The sequence below is a fragment of the Mustela erminea genome, chromosome 4 (genome assembly GCF_009829155.1).
Source record: "Mustela erminea isolate mMusErm1 chromosome 4, mMusErm1.Pri, whole genome shotgun sequence".
In the NCBI taxonomy this organism is placed as follows: domain Eukaryota; kingdom Metazoa; phylum Chordata; class Mammalia; order Carnivora; family Mustelidae; genus Mustela; species Mustela erminea.
The window spans coordinates 22,685,462-22,708,664 of NC_045617.1; the positions used below are offsets into that span (position 1 = coordinate 22,685,462).

The 23,203-nt window shown below is 44.3% G+C and overlaps 2 protein-coding genes and 1 long non-coding RNA gene across 18 annotated transcripts in view; 2 read left to right on the forward strand and 1 right to left on the reverse strand.

Annotated features, from left to right (window-relative positions):
* Positions 1 to 2,364, forward strand: part of AK9 (adenylate kinase 9) — a 120,191-nt gene extending 117,827 nt beyond the window's left edge. For all 8 annotated transcript variants that reach the window (XM_032338832.1, XM_032338830.1, XM_032338836.1 and 5 more), the window contains 2 exons: positions 1,157 to 1,271; positions 1,674 to 2,364. In XM_032338832.1, coding sequence (XP_032194723.1) covers positions 1,157 to 1,271; positions 1,674 to 1,876 — 318 coding nt within the window. In that variant the 3' untranslated portion in view covers positions 1,877 to 2,364. The remainder of the gene's footprint in view (positions 1 to 1,156; positions 1,272 to 1,673) is intronic.
* On the reverse strand, positions 63 to 1,159 carry LOC116588131. Its single transcript, XR_004284796.1, has 2 exons — positions 662 to 1,159; positions 63 to 201 (listed from the first exon to the last, which is right to left on the reverse strand). It is a non-coding gene; the product is annotated as an uncharacterized LOC116588131 (long non-coding RNA).
* A 9,266-nt stretch (positions 2,365 to 11,630) lies between the features above and the next one.
* ZBTB24 (zinc finger and BTB domain containing 24) lies at positions 11,631 to 23,078 on the forward strand. 9 transcript variants are annotated; one of them, XM_032338848.1, is made up of 8 exons: positions 11,631 to 11,804; positions 12,117 to 12,335; positions 12,470 to 13,452; positions 15,800 to 15,967; positions 16,430 to 16,513; positions 17,414 to 17,497; positions 21,265 to 21,346; positions 22,361 to 23,078. In XM_032338848.1, exons 3-8 carry the CDS (start codon positions 12,498 to 12,500, stop codon positions 23,064 to 23,066), a joined length of 2,079 nt encoding a protein of 692 aa, XP_032194739.1. In that variant the 5' UTR covers positions 11,631 to 11,804; positions 12,117 to 12,335; positions 12,470 to 12,497; the 3' UTR covers positions 23,067 to 23,078. The 9 variants fall into 9 exon arrangements, 7 of the variants coding, with proteins under 7 accessions (XP_032194739.1, XP_032194738.1, XP_032194737.1 ...); XM_032338847.1 differs by having other exon boundaries at positions 12,117 to 12,296; XM_032338846.1 differs by having other exon boundaries at positions 12,242 to 12,296.
* The last annotated feature ends 125 nt before the right edge of the window (positions 23,079 to 23,203 follow it).

The following is a 23,203-nucleotide window of genomic DNA, read 5'->3' on the forward strand; positions in this document are numbered from 1 at the left end:
TTGTCTGTGCACATACATTAGTAGAGTACAATGATCTCTTTTCTTAACTATATATATATATATTTTTTGGTAACACTGAAATTCAAGGCAGAGTTTTCTGACTTGAAGCTGCAAATCCCCTCTGAACCTATTTTGGTTTTGGGTGGCTGGGAAAATAAGAAATGAGAAAACCCCCTGCTTCTCTAGCGCATTTCCAGATATCTGCAACAAAGCGGAGAGAGGGGAGATTGTCATGAAATTGTTTACATCTGACTTGTGGTTAGATTCTTACTTTGAATTTCAGGGTCTGTAAAACTTTCTAAATTTGAAAGGTTCAGTCTCTGAGAGCTTTGCTCACTGCTCCGAAGTGTTGAGTTGCGGTACCACCACCGCAGCTGAACCACCCAACTCATATTTTGCCGCAAATCTAAGGGCAAATGCCCCCCAAAGCTACTCGAGTCACATTTTATTTATCTAAATATAAATCTTTTTAAGCACAATAAAACTTAGCTGTAATCAACCACTATTTTAAAAGCTCTTTTAAATTTTTCTATAAAATTAAAGCCTGGGGCACAATTTCATACCTTTCTCAGAAACTTTTTTAACCACTTCCTTTTTTTTGGCTTGCCTAGATGGTAAGCCTTCAGTCTGGTTTAATATTGAAAGGCAAGATGAAGCTCACCAGAGAGGAGTATTCTCATAAAAGGCCACGTTTCATCAGGAGGGCCTTGCCTCTTCTTTGCCCGCACAGGGCTCCAGAATCTTTGCTGTGGTGACCGACAACGGTGGTCTCTGGAATTTCTTGCAGGTGGTCAAGAGCCGTGACAGCAGAGGCAGTCTGGCCAGTTCTGGAAGTAGAAAACAGGCCAAGACAAATCGAAGCCTAGGGACCCCTTTTTCCTTAATATTTTGTTATGGAAAATGTCAAATGTAAAAACAGAAAGAATTGTGTAATGAGGCCCGTGTCTCTATCAACCACCTGCCATTCAGCCAATTTGTAATTTTCAGTCTTTCTAATCAAAAGTACTTTGTGTTCCTTTCCACGTTGGTTAAGTGGTCATAGAACCACCTTATAAGCCCCATCCCCGACGCCAAAGAATAACCTCTTTATCTATTTGCCACTAAGAGAAGAAGCCAAACTCACATATGCCTGTGGTCTACATTGTGCCGCCTACAGGGTATTGCAACCTCACTGATTAAAGCAATGAATGCCGCAGGGTGCTTAAAGCCCAAATTCCCCTTCTTGAGTGTAAAGAGATCTGCACTACTGTATATAGCATTTCACCTAAAAGGTATGTGCTTTTTAATGAGATGCTACTCAGAACTAATTTTACATTATTTGTAGGGTATGACGTAAATATATAGAATTGTTGAGCTGAGTCAGCTGCCTGCATTAGTGTGCGTGTTTCTGTGTTGACAGTGAATACTTTACTGAAAATATCAGATTTGAGTTTCTAGCCTTTAAAGCAAGGACTACGAGTAATATAATCGGCTTTCAATAATCCATGCCATAGAGGATGGTGAATAGAGGCATTTATGATCTAAAATGGAATAATCCTTAAATCTTACTTGGGATTTGGATATCTTCTCAGCGATAGCTGTGCAACAATCTCACACACAAAGTTCTCTTTCTTTTCAATTTAGTGATTCACTAACCTAACAGAAAACATTCAGTTCTCTGACATTTTCTACAGCCTTCAATCCCCAAAGTTCTGAATATTCAAGAAGGAAGTATAAGAAGAAGTTGGAGCAGTTTGTGGAGAGATGTGAACTCATCACATACCTGGGTGCCAAGATGACCAGAAAATACAAGGAACCTCAGTTTAGAGCCATTGACTTTGATCATAAATTACAGACCTTTCTCTCCCTTAGAAATATAGACCCAGTTAATGGATAGTTTGCTTGGGCAACTGCAACCAGGACGTCAAGAGTTATCTGAAAGGGGTAGAAGGAAATCGGTTGAAAATCTGGCCCTGTCTGTTGTACTTTTTCCCTTCTGAGTGCAACACGTGGCTGCGAGCCCTCAAAAGCTCTACCGGCCTGGAAGAAGTGCTCTTCTGGAAGCATACGTCTTGACATAATTTAAAAATCTATTTCTATTTGCCAGAACATCATGCTTTAATGACATAGTTATTCCATTTAGAATATTTAGGTAACTTATTTTACTTAATAAACCTATTGTTCAATTTCCATTTTAACATTTTCAGCCTCTGTTAAAGAAAATTACTCAGTAAATGTTAGAAAGCTTCAAGAAATAAATAAATTAACATTCATATAAATAAAATAGAAACATTGGTTACACTTTCAACATAAGGAGCTGTTTGTAAAATTCATGAACCTAAAACATTTTATCATTTTCCTAACAAAATAAATACATTTAAGATAACTGAATGGCTGCCTCTTTTCTTTTTCTTACATATTCAAGGAGTAAGCTTTATACATTATTTTATAATTAGAAATCACCGGGAGTTTTGAGAAGGATGAATCTGGAGTCTTATCACTTTCCAGAAGTATATATGTTAGAGGAAAACTCACTAAATTGCATTTGAATGAGGTTTTTAAAATATTATCAATTTTTCAACAGCAGTATATGAAATGTAGAATATGAAATAGCAAGATTGGCTCTTCAAAAAATAAAAAATACAACCACTAATTGTGTGATCTTGGGTAAATCTGTTTCTCTGAGCCTTTGTTTTTTAATCTCTAAAATGAGTTAGTTCATCTTTTTCCAGCTTAATGAGGTTAACTGACAAGATTTTATATATATATATAGATAGATAGATAGATAGATAGATAGATATTTAAAATGTACAACATGGTGATTTTGATACAGGTCTGCATTGTGAAATACGTCCCACAATCAAGTTAATTAACTCATTCATCACCTCACATAGTTACTTTGTGTGTGTCTCTATGTGTGTGTAATGAGAACCCTAAGAGCCACTCTGTTAGCAAAATTTAAGTATACAATACAGTATTATCAACTATAGTCACCATACTGTACATTAGATCCTCAGATTTTATTCATATAATTGAAAGTTTGTACCTTTTGTCAAATATCTCCCAATTCTCCTACTGCCCAGCCCTTGGCAACCACCTTTCTACTTACTTTTCTTCTAATGAGCCTGAACTTTTTGGTATCATGTGTTCCACAAATACATGATGCCATTCAGTATTTGTCCTTCTCTGTGCAGCTAGCTTGTCTCACTTAGCACAATATCCTTCAGGTTCACCCATGTTGTCTTTGACCCTACAATTTCAATAATGTTATTTAAAAACTATATATTTTTGTATAATATATTTTCATAACAAAATATGTTGAAACAAAAGAAAAAATAAGAATTGAGATTCTAACCACAGAGTGAAAGACATTCCAGGAATTAACTAACATGTGTATTTACCACATGTGAGCCAGGCATGGTGAAGTCTGCTCAGTCTATACCAGCACGGATATATTTATGAGGACCTCTCTCAGTCCAGGGTAAGAAATAAAAATGTGAACAGATACACATCACCCCTACAAAATGCAGGAGATATGGGGCCTAGAAATTGCAGCACTACTGAATTAATCTTATAAAATCTCTATAAAGTGTGGGTCCCTATAAAGATGCCCTATTGGCACTGAACATTGTCAATTACTCTTCTGTGCCCCTCAAATACATTTAAGTCACGAGCTTTAGACTATAGTTTCCACCTGCTGCAGTTATCAGTCAACTGTCACAGCCTGCAATGATGTTTTTGATGCCCTTCATAATGTCAAAGGACTTCTACCAACTGCTCGATGACTGTGACCCTCTCGTTCCTTCAAACTCTAGCTGGGTTCTCCATTGACCCAATTCACCCAGAAGCCAGTAGGTACTGGGCTTTGTTGAAGTCTTTGCAGCTTCCAGGGCGAAAAGATGGGGAAGAAGGGTGGAGATTGAATTCGGAGGGGAAAAAGAAAAAACCTGGTTAGCCTCTTCTGTATCAATATTCACTCTGCAAGTGATCTTACAAGAATTTACAATCTATATTCTGATAATTCTAATATTAATACCCCAAATTCTGTTCTCACCTCTGAACTCCAGACTCTTGTCTACATATACCTACTGTATATCTTTACTTGGTTATCTGGTTGACATCTCAAATTTAATATGCTCGCCCCATACACCCAGCTTCTCTCTCTCCAGTTTTCTCCCAAATTAATTATGCTCGCCCCATTCACCCAGCTTCTCTCTCTCCAGTTTTCTCCCAAATTATTTCATGGTAATAATGTACACTCAGTTGATATGGTCCCAAACTTAGGGATGAAACTGGATTGCATTCTCTCCTTCACTCCCTACATCCAGTCTTTCAGCAAGTCCCGTCAAAGTTTACCTCCAGAATATACCATGAGTCTGGGCTCTTCTCATGTTTTGTACTGCTCTCACCTACTTTCCATGCTTCTGCTCATGTTCCTCTAGTATCAACTTTGCGTCCAGCACCTGGAGTGGTCTTTAAATATATAAATCAGATTTCATCATTCTCTCTTCAAAATCCTCTGATGGCTTCCTACTTCAGTTAAAATAAAATCTAAACTCTCTACTCTTGTCTGATGTGTGATTGATTTTATATATCAACTTGGAGGGTTTTTTGGATGAGATTCAAATGTAAGTCAGTGAACTGAGACTAAGAATGACCTCCATAATGTGGGTGGGCCCTATCTAATTAGTTGAAGGCCCGAATAAAACAAACAGTGCAACCTCCTTGAGTAAAGGTAATTCTCCAGCAGACTGCCTTCAGACTTTATTTGCACCATCAACTCTTCTGGCTCTCAAGCCTGTCAACTAACACTGCAGATTTTAGACTTCCCAACCTCTATTATCACTGAGCCAATTCCTTCAAATAAAACCAAATCTCTCTACATAACACATCGGTTCTGTTTATTCTTGAGAACTCTGGCTAACATAGCGTAAAACACCTTGCTTGATCTAGTCCTGCCTCACTTTCAATATCTTCTCCATTCCTTTATCTGTTCCCTCCTTCTTTTGGATTAAGTAGGGCCTCTTAATTTCATCTCCTCTGAAGTTTTTTAAAGTTATGCACTCTTTCTATCCATTGAATAGCTATCACTTCTCTTAACATTATGCTTAGTCTGAAGATAATCAGTGCCTCTATCTTTAAAACACTTAATACTATTCATCAGTTTGCCATCTCAAATGTTATTTTATTCAGTATTTCAGAACTAGTTTATTATCCAAATTCAACATTTTCTTTTCATAATCCATGTTTATAAAGATTTCCCTCATGTTTGCTATTTTTCTCTCTGTCACCTCCTTCCTACATCTCAGACTTTCCTTGTAGGGTTATTTTCCTTCCTATAGTAGGATTTTGTTAGGGGTTAATACTTTCAAATTTATTTGTCCAAAGCTGTTCTGTTGTTGTCCTTGTTCCTTATGATAGTTTTATGGTATAAAAAAATATAAATAGACAATCTCAAAAAGGCTATATCTATTTAAAAATTGAATCAATAAATAATAACCTTCCAAAATGGGAAGTGCCAGGCCCAGATCCTTCATGGGTAAATTTTATGAAACATTTAAGGAAGAAATTATACCATTTCTCTATAAAATCTCTATCTCTCTATCAATCTCTTTCAGAAGATAGAATCAGAGGGAATACATTCTAATTCATTCTTTGAGGATACCACTGCCCTAATACCCTAATATCAAAACTAGACAAAGACATTACAAGAAAAGAAAACTACAGACAACAGCTCTCATAAACGTGGATGTAAAAACCCTACACAAAATATTAGCAAATTGAATCCAGTAAGTATATTAAGAATTATACACCACAACCAAGGAATTTATCCCAGTTATGCAGGGCTGGTTCCACCTTCAAAAATCAATTAAAGTAATCCACCACATTAATAGGTTAAAGAAAAATTACATGGTCATATCAATAGATGCAGAAAAAGCATTTGACAAAATCCAACACTCATTCATACTAGAAACACTCACTGAACTAGGAATAGAAGAGAGCTTCAACTTGATAGATCATTTACAAAGACCTGAAGCTTACGCCATATTTAATGGTGAGAAACTAGAAGCTTCCCCACTAGGAGCAAAAATAAAGATGTTTCATCTCACCACTCTTTCTCAACATTATACTGGAAGTTCTAACTAATGCAGTAATACAAGAAAAGGAAGTAAAAGTTATATTAATTGAGAAGAAAGAAATAAAAATTCCTTTGTTTACAGATGACATGATCACCTACGCAGAAAATACAAGGAAACAACCAAAAAAAACTGGAATTAATAAGTGTTACAACAAGGTTACAGTAAACAATGTTAATATATAAAAGTCAATCATTTTCATATATGCCAGCAATGAACAAATGAAATTTGAAATTGAAAACACAATACCATTTATATTAGCACCCAAATAAAATACTTAGGTATAAATCTAATAAAATATGTATAATATATATATGAGGAAAACTTTAAAACTCTATTGACTGAAATTAAAAAAAACTAACTTAAATGCAGAGGTATTCCATGTTCACAGGAAGACTCAATATTGTCAAGATCTCAGTCCTCCCAACTTGATCTGCATATTCAATGCAATCTCAATAAAAATCCCAGTTAGTTATGTTGTGAATACCAACAAACTGATTCTGAAGTTTATATAGAGAGGCAAAAGACCTGGAATAGCCAGCATAATATTGAAGGAAAAGAACAGAGTCAGAGGACTGACACCACTCAACTTCAAGATTTTTTATAGGGCTTCAATAATCAAGACAGTGTCCTTTTGGCAAAAGAATTGACAAGTAGATCAGTGGAACAGAAAAGAGAACATAATTATATATACCCAACTGATCTTTGACAAACGAGCAAAGATGGTCTTTTCAACAAATGGTGCTGGACATCCACATGGAAAAAAATGAATCTAGACACAGATTTTTACAGCCTTCATAAAATCACCCCAAAATGGATCACAGATCAAAATGTAAAATGCAAAATTATAAAATCCCTAGAAGATAACACGGGAGACACAGGAGAACCTAGATGACCTTGAATAAGGCAATGACTTTTTAGATACAACACCAGAAGCATGATCCATGAAAGAAATGATCGATAAACAGGACCTCATTAAAATGAAAAACTTCTGACTCTGCCAAAACCCAGTCAAAATAATAAGAGGACAAACCTCAGACTGGGAGAAAATACTTGCAAAAATATATATCTGATTAAAAACTATTATTCAAAATATAACAAAGGACTCTTAAAACTCAATAATGAGAAAACAAGTAACCCAGTCTAAAAATGAGTAACAGACCCGAATAGACAATACACCGAGAAGATATGCAGATGGAAATATGCACATGAAAAGGTGCTCCACATTTCCTTGGGGAAATGCAAATTAAAACAATGAGATACCATTACACACCTGTTAGAACAGCCAAGATCCAGAACACTGACAAATACCAAATGCTGATAAGGGTGTGGAATAATGAGAATTCTGTTCATCGCTGGTAGGAATGCAAAACACTACAGTCGCTTTGGGAGACAGCTTGGCAGCTGATTACAAAGCTCAACAGCTAAACGTACTCTTACCATATGAGCCAGCAACAGCCTTCCTTGATATTTACCCCAAAGAGCTGAAAACTGATGTCCTCACAATGATGCTGGAGGTTATCACTCCACTCAAGACTTCCTGCTTCCACTGTTGCTGTGGAGAACTCAGCTGTCAGTTAACTGGGTTTCTTTGATAGGTAATTAGTATTTTCTTTCTACATCCTTTTAAGATCTCTTTATCTCTGGTGTTCTGCACTTTGACTACAAGGTATCTAGTTGTGAATTTTTGTTTGTTTAGCCTTCTTGGAATCTGTTATGTTTCCCAAATCTGAAGACGTGTTTTGCACCAATTTCAGAAAATTCTCATCAGCATCTTTAAATATTGTTTCCCTCTCATTCTCACTAATCTTTCTATCTGGAATCCCAATTAGATTATATGACAAATCATTCTTATTCTCTTCTCTGTGTCCCTTGACCTCCCTTACATACTTTCCATCTCCTTTTTTTCAGACTGGCTTTCTGGGTAATATTTTTAGATTTACCTTTTAGGTACATCAACTTCATCTGTTTTATCTGTCCATGGAGTTTTGTGTGTGGTTATGTATAAACGTTATTATACTATTATCCATTGATTTTAAATTTCATTGATTCCATTTTAACTTCTGGAAGGACTTTCCAAGTAGTGGTTCTTTTTAAAATTCTGAAAGGTTACAAATTTTTGGAGGAGACTTGTCCTTCTCACCTCGAGCCAAGACCAAGAAAGATATGTTCTCTTGCTATCTCCCTTTGCCAGGAGGCAGATTTGTTGTTATTTTTTTCCCTAGCCCACACTTTCATGGAGATTGTAGCCCTTCTGAGGGGTCGGCTTTCTGCGGAAGAGTCTCTGTTCGGACTCCTACCGCATACACATCAAAGGCGTTGTCTTCTGGTCCCAGTTTACCCATTAAAACCTAAGCCCCTGGCTTCTGGTTTCACTAAACACCATGGCTAAGGATTTCCATGGCTCCAAAGCTAGTTTATTACTCTGATTTCAATTCCATTTTTCAGCCCTTTACTTTCCTTTAAGTTCTGTTATGCATTTTCTGCTGTCATTTCTAGCTATCCTGTAGTGGAAGCTTTCTTCATAATTGTCATAAAAGGCTTTCATAACTTCCCGTATTGTCAGAATCAGACATCTTTTCCAATGAAGATTGTCAGATAAAACAGAATGCTCAATTAAATCTTAATTGTATTTTATTTTTTTTAAAGATTATTTATTTATTTGACAGACAGAAATCACATGCAGGCAGAGAGGCAGGCAGAGAGAGAAGAGGACACAGGCTCCCCGCTGAGCAGAGAGCCTGATGCGGGACTCGATCCCAGGACCCTGAGATCATGACCTGAGTTGAAGGCAGAGGCTTAACCCACAGAGTCACCCAGGCGCCCCTAAATCTGAATTTTAGATGATGATATAACATACGTTATTTTAGTATAAGAATGCCCATGCTATATTGTTCATTATTTATCTGAAGTTCAAGTTTTGCTGCATGTCCCATGTTTTTTATTTGCAAAATCTGGCAACCTTGCTTCTGATCTCCTCCCCACCTTTGTGCTCCCAGCCACAGGCCTTTCTGTTGCTCAGAATCAGCAAGCTCACTTCCAGTCTCAGAGCCTTTATACTTGCTTTTCTCTTACCTGGAACATTCTTATCCCAGACCTCCACAAAGCTGGCTCCATATCATGGAGATCTCAGCTCAATGTCACCCTACTCCCTCCACTTGCCCTGTCAATCTTTATCATCATTATAAAGCTTAACACTTTCTGAAATTACATGATCTGTTCACTTGTGTTTTTGTCTTTTCTCTTCTTTGTAGAGTTTAAGGCTCACGAGGGCAAGGGCCTTAGTTGCTGCATCCCCAGCACCTGACACAGAGCCTGGTACTTAGTAGGCACCGAATAAATATTTGTTGCACGAATAACTGGCACCCCAAAACCCTTTTCTGCAGGATGTAAAGTTATGAAGATCAGCGGGAGGTAGAACAGCCGGCAATAACCAAAGAGAACAAAAACAAATATGTCAAGAAAAGTCAATATGGATCTTAAACAAAACTGCCTTGAAGAAAGGACTGATCTCGGCGGTGAGTGGCAGACACTGGGAGATCCCCCAGACCCACCTCCTATCACGGAGCTTGAGCTGTAGTGAGCAGGGACTGAAACAGAGAGTGGAAGTGCCTGGTTTAACTGGGCTCTGATCTTCAGCTGGCTTGAGGACCTGCATTGGACCAGTGTTTTTCCTGCAGTTCTGTGGCAGTGAGAAACAACGGGGTAGCTGGCCCCTCACTCACTTTTCTACTGATGTAGAAGTCAGGCAGGGCACACTCGGATCCCGCTTGGATCCCCATAAACCCTGGGATTTAGAGGCAATTCAAGACAAAGGGAAAACTTCAGAAAAGGGGCTAATTTAATACAAACTAGTGAAATTTTAAAAGAACCAGGCTGGTAAATCACATCTTCAGTTTCAAAATCTTGGAGGCTGGGGCGCCTGGGTGACTCAGTCGGTTAAGCGTCTGCCTTTGGCTCAGGTCATGATCCCCAGATCCTGGGATAGAGCCCCACATCGGGCTCCCTACTTCGTGGGGAGACTGCTTCTGCCTCTGCCCCTCCCCCTCTGCTCCTGCTCTCTCTCTGGCTCTCTCTCTCTCTGAAATAAATAAAAATCCTTAAAATAAATAAATAAATCTTGAAGGCTAATAGGTGGCATGCTGGAGATCTGTTAGTGTATATTGGGAGGGATAAATTACAGCTGGTCCCTGACTGATGACAGTGTGACTTGGAATTTTTGGATTTTACAATGATGTGGAAAGCAATACATATTCAGTAGAAACTGTACTTCAGATTTTGAATTTTGATCATTTGCCAGGCTAGTGGTGCTGGTCACTGGCGGCGAGCTGCAGCTCCCAGTCAGCCACTTAATCACAGTGAGGGTAAACGACCCATACACTTACACATACACAACCACTCTGTACCCAGACAGCCGTTGGTTTTCACTTTCAGGGCAGTATTCAATAAATTACAGGAGTGAATAACGAGCATTTACTACAAAATAGGCTTCCTGTTAGAAGGCCAAATATATGATTTGGCTCAGCTGCAGGCCAATGTCTGTGTTCCGAGTACGTTTAAGGTAAGCTATGATGTTCAGTCAGTTTGGTGTATTAAATGACTTACAATATTTTTAACTTATGATATTTTCAAATTACGATGGGTCTATCACCACACACCCTCATTGTAAATGGAGGAAGATCTGTGTAAGCAATTAGGTACTGGTGAATCATAAACTGAGAATGAAAATGCTGAAATAGTTGGAGAGAGAAGTAGGAGGGGGCTGGTAGGCCATATCAAGAAGCTTGGCCTTCATCAGGAGGGTACATGGGAGTCACGCTGGATTTTAATCAGGAGAGTGACTCCAGTCTCTGGATGTGATCTGCACTTGGAGAGCTCTGCCTCCTCCTGTGCATTGGAGAGGACAGGACTGCAACGAAGACTGGTCAGAAAGACAATGAAAGCCTGAATAACCACAACGCTAATTCTAATCCTAGTAGATATGAACTCAACCAAACACTAAATCCATTACCCACCTAATACTGGTTACCCCACAGCCACCCAACCCAGCTGACACTGGTGTTAACGTCTCCATTTTACAGGTACGGTAACCAGGTTGAGAGGATGAGGGCTCTGCCCAAGATTACTCAGTACCCAGTTCCGTCTGACTAGATCGCCTCTCTTCACTCCCTTGGACTAGGCATAGGAAGTGGGAAGGAAAAGGAGAAGACAGAATGTGCAAAATAATTAGGAGGCAAATAATAATAATTATTACATTAGCATTAGACGAAGACAGTGGTGATGACGGTAAGGAAGGCAAAAGCGATTTCATTCATTCGTCACACACTCAACGTGAGCTTCCGCGCCTGGGAAAAGACAAAGCTGATTAAGTGCCGAGGACAGACATCCTGCCGAACACGGCCGAAAACTTACACCATCGCAGCGACAACGCCACGCCCCATCCGCCGCCCCCGGTGCTCCGCAGTCGCCACAGCGGCCCCGCCCCGGGCGCCTCCGCGGCCACGTGGTGCGGCGTCCGCGCGCAGGCTCCCGGCGCCGGCGCTTCCGGGTTGGCGGCGGCGTCGCGGGGACCCCAGTCCGGGGGGGGGCGCAGGAACCCCGGCGGCCGGTTCTGCGGAGCGGGGCGCCAGGGCGGCCCCGGCGGGAGTGCTCCCGCCAGGCTGCAGGGTGGGCCGGGCGCCCCGAGAGGTAGGTCTGCCCCGGACTCGCCAGCCGTGGGCGCGGGATCGCGGCGGTGTCGGGCGCTCCCCAGCCCTGCGCTCCCCTGTCCCGCCCGAGGGGGCGCAGGCCGTGGTGGGGGCCCAGCCCCGCGGGGCCGGGGTGGGGGTGGGGGTGGGGGAGAATCGCCTCCCGCCAGTTTGGGCGCTGCCTGGCGGCCAGTCTGGGCGATCGTGCCACCCCCTTGCCGAGGGAGGCCCGATGCGCCTTCGGTTTTTACTCAGTTGCAGCTATCTCCAGATTCGTGTACATTTTCTTTGCCTCTTTTCTATGTTTTCACAGGCAAAATGGTTAAAAATGCGTGAAATCGAGACATTGTAGTTCCCACTCTAATCTGTGCAACTGTGGAAAGTTAGTGCTGGGAAAGGACTTTCAAGATGGTTGATTCCCATTCCTTAATTTTACAGAGGAGAAAACAGACCCCGGAGAAGTAGCGTGGATGTTGGAAAGTCACCTAGCTAGGTAACGGTATGACAGGGATGAGAGTCGCGGTCTCAGTTTGTAAGTCCACTCCTGACAGTGGTAAATGCTCAAATTCATTTAACCGTGTGACGTGAATCGTAGGTTCGCTTGGGCCAGGTTTAATCTGTGTAGATGATGAGTCCTCCTTTTTAATCATTATTTTCTTATTTCAGGCTTCACGCTTCTTGGCCTCTACAGAAAATGGCAGAAACGTCATCAGAGCCTTCTGGGCAGCTCGTTGTACACTCAGACACTCACAGCGACACTGTTCTGGCCAGTTTTGAGGATCAGCGGAAGAAAGGCTTTCTCTGTGACATCACGTTAATCGTGGAGAATGTGCATTTCCGGGCTCACAAAGCCTTACTCGCGGCCAGTAGTGAATACTTCTCAATGATGTTTGCTGAAGAGGGGGAGATCGGCCAGTCCATTTACATGCTGGAAGGCATGGTTGCCGACATATTTGGTATCCTGCTGGAGTTCATCTACACGGGTTGTCTCCAGGCCAGCGAGAAAAGCACAGAACAAATTCTGGCCACTGCTCAGTTCTTAAAGGTCTATGACCTGGTAAAGGCTTACACAGATTTTCAGAATAATCACAGCTCCCCAAAGCCAACGCCTCTGAACACCGTTGGCGCTCCGGTGGTGGTGATTTCTAATAAGAAAAATGGTCCTCCGAAACGGAAGCGGGGGAGACCGAGAAAAGTCAACAGTGGGCAGGAGGGGAAATCACAACTGGCTGCCGAGGAAGAAATACAGCTGAGAGTAAACAATTCAGTTCAAAATAGACACAACTTTGTGGTGAAAGAGGCAGATGGTGGCACACTGAATGAACAGATTCCGGTGAAAGATCTGGAAGAGCCCGAGCCCGCCTGTGAGCCGGGCAGAGGGGAGGAAATGCCTGCTGAGAAAGACGAGAACTGTGATCCCAAGACCCAGGATGGGCAGGACAGCAAGAGTCGGTACAGCAAGCGGAGGATTCAGAGGTCCGTCAAGCTTAAAGATTACAAACTTGGCGGGGATGAAGACGAGCAGAGTTCAGCCAAAAGGGTCTGTGGAAGAAGAAGGCGCCCGGGGGGCCCTGAGGCCTGTTGTAAGGACTGTGGCAAAGTGTTTAAGTACAATCACTTTTTGGCAGTCCACCAGAGGAGCCACACGGGTAATTGTCCTTTCGCAGCTTAGTGGGGCGCGTTTTGGAGGGATGATGGTGATAGCATTCGTTGATTGTGCAACTTCCGGGTGATGGGCCTTATAATAAGATCTTTATGTTTATGGTCCTGCAGCTAGTTCTCACAACAGGCCTGTGAAATAGGGAATGTTATCTCCATTGGACAGACGAAGAGACCAAGTCCCAGAAATAATTTGCCCAGGTCAGCTATTTAGTGACAGCGCTGGGATTTGAACCCAGGTAGCCTGATGGCAGAACCCTGTTTTTACTTGGCCTCATTGGTTCAAGGCTTTAATACCCGGATGTCATACTCTAGCCAGAGTTACTTGGCTTTCTGATTTGTAAACATTCCTCATCTTGACCGCTACAGCTATGCTTTTGCCCAGGTCTGTCGGGACAACTTGCTCATTCCGCCATCTAGCTGTAAATGTCTTCTCTTCCGTCCTTCTGGCCCAGCACTGGCCAGTAGACCCGTTTGTGAGGACAGAAATGTTCTGTCTGCACCAGCCAATACGGTGCTCGCCAGCCATGTGTGATTTTGAGCACTTGACGTTTGGTGAACGTGACTGAGGAACTGAGTTTTTTATTTTAATTAACTGGCACCATGTTGGACAGTGCGGCCCGAGGCAGAAATCCCTTTTCTCTTTTTGAGCTCTCCCTTCCTTAACTCACTCTGCTTTGGGTCAGGTTGTAGTTAACCAGCTAAATAACCCCTCAACCTAATTGTAAACTTCAGTCTAGGGACTAGAGCTAGTTAAGTCTCCTCTCCTCCAGCAGAGCTAGCCGTGTGGTTCTCAACCTGACCACACAGTAGAATCACGTCGGGAGCATCTAAAACTGCCCGTGACTGAGCGCCAGCCCCCAGAGCTCTTGGTTTGATTGGGGCCTTGGTGTTTTTGAAAAATGGGTTGAGAACCCCGAATTCTGGCTCTTTAAACAAAGTAGACCCTTGGGAAATATTTGTTGCTCTGTAATAGAGGATAGTGTAGAGAGTTGACTAGTTCTGTAATATCTGTTAGGGGAAACAGCACTTGGATCTTCCCTCTTGTCCCCAGTCTTCTTACATTTTCATTGACTCACTCTTGCCTGGGTCAGTGTTCAACTCATTTCAGTGGCTACCAGTAGATCCATACAGATTGGAAACTCCCATCTTTCAGTTCCAGAAAAATTTTCTGGGATTATTTCACGGATAATATCTCCCATCGGTTTTCTGTGCTCTCTCTTTATAGAATTTCCTGGAATTTGGATGTTGAACCTCTGGACCCACCACCCTCTAAAGTACTTAACTCTTAATTCCCATCACTTTCAGCTTTACATTCTAGGGGATTTCCCCTTTATCTTTAAACTCTTAAGAGTTTTGTTTCTACGCTGTTTTACTTCTAGGAGCCTTTTTTTTTATTCTCTATAAATTCCTTTTTTTTTTTTTTTTTTTTTTTTTTTGGTTCCCAGTGTAGTATCTTCCCTCTGTGAGCATGTTAATGACAGCAGTCGCTTGTTTGTCAGCCCCTAGCTTTCCCTTGGGCAGCCTCTGTTTTCCACAAGTTACCTTTTTTTCTTAGGTGATTTGGTATCTGTTGCAGCTACTAGAAGGCCTTCCTTGAATGGTGATGTTTTGAAAAATCACATTTAATCCTGTGTTGGAATCGTTGACTGCAAGCTGCTGGCCACCACGAGGGTGTGGAGCAGGCCTGTGGCCGGCAATGTCACTGGGGGTGGCGTGGCTGGACCCCACCCCATCCCCCACACCTGGCTGCGCAGCTGCAGCCCTCTTACCCTGGCCCACCACGTTCCCGAAGATGTTCTGCCCTCCCACCGGAGGCTCTGGGCCTGGCTGTCAGTGACTAGAGCAGGGGAGGCTGGGCAGAGTCTCATCACCCCAAATGTAAACTTGGACTTGCTGTCCCTGGGGCAGTCCCACTCCACTGTACCTGGAGACCCTGAGTCTAGAGGCTTTTATCGTCTTCAGAGAACAGCCCACATCCTTTATTGGGGAGCGGGCTGGCATTCTGGGTCCTTGGGCCTTGTCGGGGGGTCTCAGTGCCTTTGGCACAGACTGTCATATATCCCCCTCCGCCGCCCCCTTTCTCAGAGATGACAAGTGCCACCAATTCCTGGGCATTGTGGAGGCTCTTTCTTGGGTTGTATCTCAGCGGTCCTCACTGCTGGCATCAGACTCATCTGTTCCGGCTTGCCAGACTTTATTGCTGAGGTTTTCTCTCCCATTCTGGGCCTTTGGGAGATGTGCCAGTGAAGAGAAATCCCTCTATTGTTTTAATTTAGGAGGAAACCAAGATGTGCATGTTCTTGCTCACCCTGACTTCTGGGGCTCTCATTCCAGGGGAGCGACCTTTCAAGTGTAATGAGTGCGGAAAAGGCTTTGCCCAGAAGCACTCCCTGCAGGTCCACACCCGGATGCACACAGGCGAGCGGCCCTACACCTGCACCGTGTGCGGCAAGGCTCTCACCACCAAGCACTCGCTGCTGGAGCACATGAGCCTGCATTCAGGTAGCTGGGCTCGCACCAGAGGGCCACCTGCCGCCGGGGTCCTGGGCTGGGCGTTCCTGTGGTCACAGTGGTCTTTTCTCCGCCTGGCGACATCTCCCATGTGGTGTCTGCCTCTACCAGGCCATAGTTTAGAGTTGTGCACAGTGTTCTGGCTTAACCTAGAGCTTATAAAACGGCTGCTGGGAGCTCAACATACACATTTTGATTAACTCCCAGAGCTTAGAAATTTTTTACTTGGGTGACTTGGGGAAACTTGAATTCTCCAGTTCTGCCCCAGTCCCCACCACTCCCTACTGCCTCACATACCTTTGCACATTTTTGGTACTGTGCTTTGACTCTGAGGTCATTTGGGTACGTAGGCAAGTCACTTGTATCATTCATGGAAAATGGGGACCTGGGCCCACCGTGTTATAGTTCTTTATAGTTTTTGCGGGTTTTAGTGTCTTGTTTTTTCTTTGGCAGGACAGAAGTCTTTCACCTGTGATCAGTGTGGAAAATATTTCAGCCAGAAAAGGCAACTAAAGAGCCATTACCGAGTTCATACAGGTACAATAAAGGGAGGGAAAAATTTGGTGGGGGAGAAACATAAATACAAATTATTTCTGAAATAGTAGGGTTCTACTGTGGAAGATAATTAGTATTTAGGGAAAGAATCTTAAAAAGCAATGTGAATTAGAGGTCCTTGTGTAATTGTTTATTACCTTGTAATTTATATTTAATTTTATACTACAGTTTGGTGCCATATACAGAAACCCTACAGGATTGATATCTTTCAAAAGTGCCAGTTGAGGGGCACCTGGGTGGCTCAGTGGGTTAAGCCTCTGCCTTCAGCTCAGGTCATGATCTCAGGGTCCTGGGATCGAGCCCCGCAGTGGGCTCTCTGCTCAGCAGGGAGTCTGCTTCCCCCCACCTCCCCACCTGCCTGCATCTCTGCCTACTTGTGATTGATCTCTCTCTCTCTCTCTCTCTGTGTCAAATTAATAAAATAAAATAAACTTAAAAAAAAAAAGGTGCCAGTTGACTAAGAGGGCACCAGTTGATGGGTTACTAATGGTGGTTGGACAGAAATAGCCCCACCTCATAGCTGTCAGTGCAGGCTTTCCCCCACCTAGCTTCTTCTCCCCTGCCAGCTGATAAGAAATAAATGAGGGGTTGGGAGTGACACTGGAGTCAGTTGGCCACAGTCACACCCATGCTTCAGGGGGGAAAGAAAATTACTTTTAGGGAGATTAGAAGGGGCCCAGCTCTCCTGGGGAAGCAGTGAGTTGCAATGCGTAGGAAAATATTACCTGTCCCCAAATTAATAAAAAAAATTGTTGTTGTTTGAATTAAGGTGCCATATTTAAAGTGATTATTTTTCAGGGCAGTGCTTTAACACAAATCACTGAAGAAATGCAGGGAGAGAGCGCATACATGCACTGACACTTTTTTTATTGTTGCGACAAGGCCACTCATTACCGGAATGCAACCACTGCCATCGCAAGTTCATGGACGTGTCTCAGCTAAAGAAACATCTACGAACACACACAGGTAATAAAACTCCCATCTCGGCCTTCCTTTCTGGTATACGTCACGTTTGCGGAGGGGTGAGAAGGAGTCCCCTCCTCAGGCTCCATTTATCACAAATTGGGTGGGAATTTTAGATGACCATTTAAAAGCCCAAGGCAGAAGGCTGTCAACACCATTCTGTGGGGAGATACCGACCCTATTTCTTAGCAACGCAGAGATGGCTTACTGAGCACTATTCCTGTATGAAAATTCATTTGAGGGGTGCCAGGGTGGCTCAGTCAGTTAAGCGTCTGACTCTTAATCTCAGCTCAGGGCTTGATCTCAGGGTCGTGAGTTCAAGTCCCGCTTTGGGCCCCACACTGGCTGTGGAGCATCCTTAAAAAAAAGAAAAGAAAAGAAAATCCATTTAATACCACAAAATAGTACAAGTCTGAGTCTGGTTCTGTTCTCTGGTTCTCAGTGAAGTACACTAAGAGTGTACTTCAGTGCTGAAGATTACTGAGATAATTTTTTTAAGAAAAGAAAGTAAAACAAAACAAACACAAAGGTGGCATAGGCACCAAGGGTTTTCCCACTTGTTCCCCAAAACCCATACTTCAAACTTAAGCATTGCTGCCTCTAGAAAAATCAGCTTTAGGGATAAAGAGGAGGCAGGTCAAATTCTTTAATTTAAGAACAGCAAAGAGGGGCGCCTGGGTGGCTCAGTAGTTAAGTGTCTGGCTTTGGCTTAGGCCCTGATCCCAGGATTCTGGGATCGAGCCCCATGTCGGGCTCCCTGCTCAGCAGGAGTCAGCTTCTCCCTCTCCCCCTGCTTGTGTTCCTTCTCTTGCTGTGTCTGTCTCTCTGTGTCAAATAAATAAATAAAATCTTAAAAACAAAAAAAACAAACAAAAAAAGAAACAGCAAAGGAAAAGTGCAGGTCTTTTAGACCTTTTGGTAAGGAGCACATCTTACAAATGAACCTGTTAGATCTTCTAAGAAAAGGTTCCTTTTACAGTTTGGCTCTTTAATGTTTCACTTAAATTGTTTCCTAAAATTATGTATCAGATTAACTTATACTGGACATTTTTTAATAAACACAAGTTCTTCTCCTTAAACGAATTTGTTTTCTCAAAATAAGTGGCTCATAGAGTAGGAGTTCTGTGAAAAGGGATCTCTCTATAATCTTTCTGCGGATGTTATCATTAATAGGTTTTGTGACATTTAATTCACCCACAGAACAGCTCCTGGGTCCCAGGCACCGCTCTGTCTGGGTGCTGAGGCTGCAGCAGTGGTGAGTGAGGTGGCCAGAGTCGCAGCTGCAGGCCAGGGAAGACAAAGGACAGTGACTACTTAGCATGTTAGGTGGGGCCCGAGGCCATGGAGAACTAAACGCTCAGGAAGGGGGTTAGGATGTGGGAAGTGGCGCTGCCCCTGTCTGTGTCTGAGAAGGCCTCACTGATGAGGGGACACCTTGGATATAGATCTGAATGCTCTGGGAGGGAGACAGCCATTGCGGCTGCGCAGGGGAAGAGCATCCCATGCAGAGGGAACAGCAGGTGCAAAGCCTGGAGACACAAGAGTTTCCAGCTTGTCCGAGAACTGCCAGGCCGGTGGGCGTCAGAAGGCTTCAGGTAGGGGCATAGCCGCGGCAACTGGAGTCTGTGTAACGGGGCTTCTTGGTCGAGCAGCTGAGGCTCAGGCCTCAATCCCCTGAGAAGCTTTAAAAAAAGAAAAACCTGGTCCCAACCCCAGAGATTCTGAGTGAATTAACCTTGGGTAGGGCCTCGGAACTGCTAGGTGTAAAAATGTCCTCGGTGAATCTGGTGTGCCCTCAGGCTTCCAAACACTGGAGGCCACAATAAAGACTGGATTTTGTTCCCAGCGAGGTGATACGACTTAGAATTTGTGTAGGATCATCCCAGCTTCGGTGTGGGGTGGGGCGAGCCAGGGGCCGAGAGACCTGTTCGAAGGCTGTTGCAGTAATCTGGGGCTTGCACAGTGTGGTGGCCGTGGAAGTGGTCCCAAGTGGCCCAGTCCAGGTAGATCCTGAGGGCCTGTATGTTCCTGGAAAGAATTTCCATGATTTTAAACACTTGCAGACAGAAAGACTTCTCAGATGTTGTCAACCCAGATGGCACCAAATGATAGGGTGAACACTGTTAGTATGTTTCCGAAATGGACCTTGACACGACGAGCAGGTCCTCAGTCTTTGCATCTGAAGAAAGGAGCACATACCCTGGCGTCAGCGTGGGCCCCAGCTCTGGTTTGGGAAGCCTAGGGAGGAGAATGCGGTGGCCTGGCTTTTACCTTCTGAGTGGTAAGAGTAGCTGATGCGGAGATGCCGACTTGCCCAAGCTGGCACCGGCGTGCCGTGCCTGGATGGAGCTTGGAGAGCTGTCTGGCATCAGTTTTCCAGCAGAGGCTGTGGAAGGGAAGCCCCGCTTCCAACTGCACCCACCCGCGGCTGTTACCTGGTTAAGTGGGATTTTGTTCGTTCTTTTCTTTAAATGCATAGTTCCCTTGCCTGCATGAGGACCACTTACTTCCGTTTCCGGAGGATGGGATAGTCTGTCGGGTGTATGCATGGTGTACAGACTAATGCCGAAGAAACAGTTGTTGAAACTTTATGAATTCCTTGTGGAGCCTGGAGCAGCCTTGTTTTGCGTGGACCTTAGTTTCCACCCTGGGAAATGCATTCATTCATCAGGGGTTTCTGGGACGTTGTGCCAGGCCTGATTCCAGGCACAGGGGTAGTGGGAGTGGACGAGCCCACGAAGTGCCCTGCGAATGGGGGAGAGGGATGAGAAAGAACACGGACAGTCTGTGAAGTGGGGCTAGCACTGTGGGAACACGGACGGGAGAAGGGGACTAAGGACTGTTGGCTCCGGAGGCGGGAGGGGAGGACACTGGTGGTGGTGGTGAGGCCTCCATGCTGGAAAAGTGACATTTGAGCAGAGACTTGAAGTCAGTACAGATGGTGAACCACAGTGGGAATCCCTTAGGTGACATGTGCTGGGGGAGGAGTGCTGGGTGCAGGAGCCCCGCATGGGGCTTGCTCGGGGTGGGGTGTCTGGTGACTCTCCATAGGGCCTGGGAGGCTGAGCAGTGAGCAAAGGGAGAGTGGCTGGTGAGGTTAGAAAAGCTTAGGGCAAGGACCGGGGCTGGGCAGACAGATAGGTGATGCCTTCCTTATAGGCTTAGGGCTTTGGTTTTTATCTCCAGATGGGAACAGGGGGCCTTGGAGTGTTTGCAGCAGAGGTGTGAAATGATCAGACTGCCTGCAGGGTCACTGTGGTCGCCACATTTACTGTGGACAGCAGGGAAGCTGGGACAGAAAGCTGGGCAGACCCGTTCGGCTGCTGCAGAGAGACGGCGGTGGTAGTGAAGGTGGTGAGAAGTGGTCAGACTCTGGGTACGTTGCAAGGCAGACATAAATGTGAATGATGTGCAAGTCACCCCGGTGCGCCGATATTCCCGGAAAGGTCCGGTATGAGAGTTGTGAGTTATCTCAGGGTGGACTGTAAGGGAGTAAATGTAGTGTGTTCTCTCGTGTCCCGTGTATAATCATGTTCCTCCTCGTCTCTGGTTTTAAGGGAAGGAACCCTATCTTACACTTTCTCTGTATCCTTTTAGCACTTAGCACCCAGTACTTAGGTACACAGTAGGGTAAGGGCTTCATTCATTCATGCTCATCAAGGAATCGAGTGGTAGTGCCTTTTTTTTTCCTTTTAATATTTTGAAACTGGGTGATTATTGCTTTTTGCTCTATGTTGGATGTATTTTTCTAAATGCTGTCCCTTTTTTAGGTGAGAAGCCATTTACTTGTGAAATCTGTGGCAAATCTTTCACAGCAAAGAGTTCTCTTCAGACCCACATCAGAATCCATAGGTAAAGTTTTACAGATATTTTTCTTATATGGGAATCCTCAGTGAACCCTGGTGTTCAGTTGGATGACATATGTTACTTATACAATCTTTTTCCCCAAATTATTACACGGGTAGAACTTTCTGTGTAGTTTACTATATTTTATCTTTTCAATAAAGAAATAAGTCACTTGGGCAGAAACCGGGAAAGCTGGTCCTGGCCAGCAAAAGTTTGCATTACTGATTTCATTTCTTGAATTTTTATTTTGTGCTGGGGGCTGATCCAAAGTTTAAATCTTCAGTTAAAAATAAATATTCAGGGGGTGGGGAGCAGGAGGAAAAAACAATTAATGTTTTCTGAATAAATGTTTTTGTTCGCACAACTTCCAGATTTGATTCAGTAGTTCTTCTAAGACATGTAATTAAGGGTTACTCAACTTGGATTTTTTTTTTTTTTTTTTTTTGACGGAGGGAAGGAGCTGGGGGTAGGGGGAGGAGAGGGGCAGAGGGAGAGAGAACCTAAAGCAGGCTTCACACTCAGCGAGGAGCCTCAATACAGGGCTCGATCTCACAACCCTGAGATCATGACCTGAGTGGGAATCGAGAGTGGGAAGCTTAACTGACTGAGCCACCCAGGCCCCCTACTCAAGTTTTCAATATTGAAGTCAATCCCATGTACTTAAATTTGGCCACAAGAATCTAAAAGTTGGCCATGAAGATGAAAACAAAACAAAAAGGAACTTTATGTTTAATATATAAATATTTGCTTTCTTATCTAAAATACGGACTATAGAATCATAAAATGTTATCACATGTAGCCCAGCCCCATCCACCAACCTTTCTCAGCATCCCCACCTTTTCCCTTTAGGGTTAGAAACGGAAAACCCTGAAAAGCGGTGACTTGCTCTGACTCCTTGAGTTAGTAGAACGCATGACTTACGTCTCCCAGTTGAGTTACTTTTCCTCTACTCTTGACTTCTTCTCCCTCAGGAAGTAATAGACAGAGCTGTTCTTAAAGTCCAATGTGTATTTTTTGTAGAGGAGAGAAGCCCTACTCCTGTGGCATATGTGGCAAGTCCTTCTCGGACTCCAGTGCCAAGAGGAGACACTGCATTCTGCACACGGGCAAAAAGCCTTTCTCCTGCCCGGAGTGTAACCTGCAGTTCGCGCGCTTGGACAACCTGAAGGCTCACTTGAAAATCCACAGCAAAGAGAAGCCCGCGTCAGATGCCCCCAGCGGTCCTAACACTGAGGAGGTCAGGAATATTCTCCAGCTGCAGCCGTATCAGCTCGCGGCCTCCGGAGAGCAGGAAATCCAGCTTCTCGTCACCAATTCTGTACACAACATCAACTTCATGCCGGGCCCCAGCCAGGGAATCAGCATCGTTGCCGCGGAGGGCTCTCCGAACTTGGCGGCCGAGCAGGCTGCCGACCTGGCCCTGCTCACGCAGCCACCGCAGCCGCTGCAGAACTTCCTTCTCTCCGCCCCGCAGGAGCCCACGGAGCACATGCAGGGCCTCAGTGTGATCGAGAGCCCGCTGGAGCCCGCGCAGACCGAGCCGGTGCACGTAATCACGCTCTCCAAGGAAACCCTGGAGCATCTGCACGCGCAGCGGGGGCAGACCGCGGAGCTGCCCTTGGCAGGTGCGCCGGACCCCGCTCCTCACCTGCCCCTGCCGCTGCCGCCGGCCCCGCCCACCGCCCACGTGCCCCCGCCCGCCCCGCTGAGCCCGGACCGAAGCTGACCTGACCTGGACGCGCCTTCTGGCCGTGGACCTCTTCGGTGCACCTCGGTCCGAGGATGGCAGGCTCTCTGAACCGCTCCGAACGCAGCCTTCGGGTCCCGGGACCGCTCGCTGACGGTCCTCCCGCTCTCCACCCA

What these genes read in the sequence shown, in the direction of transcription:
- ZBTB24 (XM_032338847.1), top strand. Translation starts at nt 12,274, where the DNA reads ATGTTGGAAAGTCACCTAGCTAG. An exon ending in CCATTACCGAGTTCATACAG is followed by an intron (nt 16,514 to 17,413) that starts GTACAATAAAGG and finishes TGTTGCGACAAG; the next exon opens with GCCACTCATTACCGGAATGC. An exon ending in ACATCTACGAACACACACAG is followed by an intron (nt 17,498 to 21,264) that starts GTAATAAAACTC and finishes TCCCTTTTTTAG; the next exon opens with GTGAGAAGCCATTTACTTGT.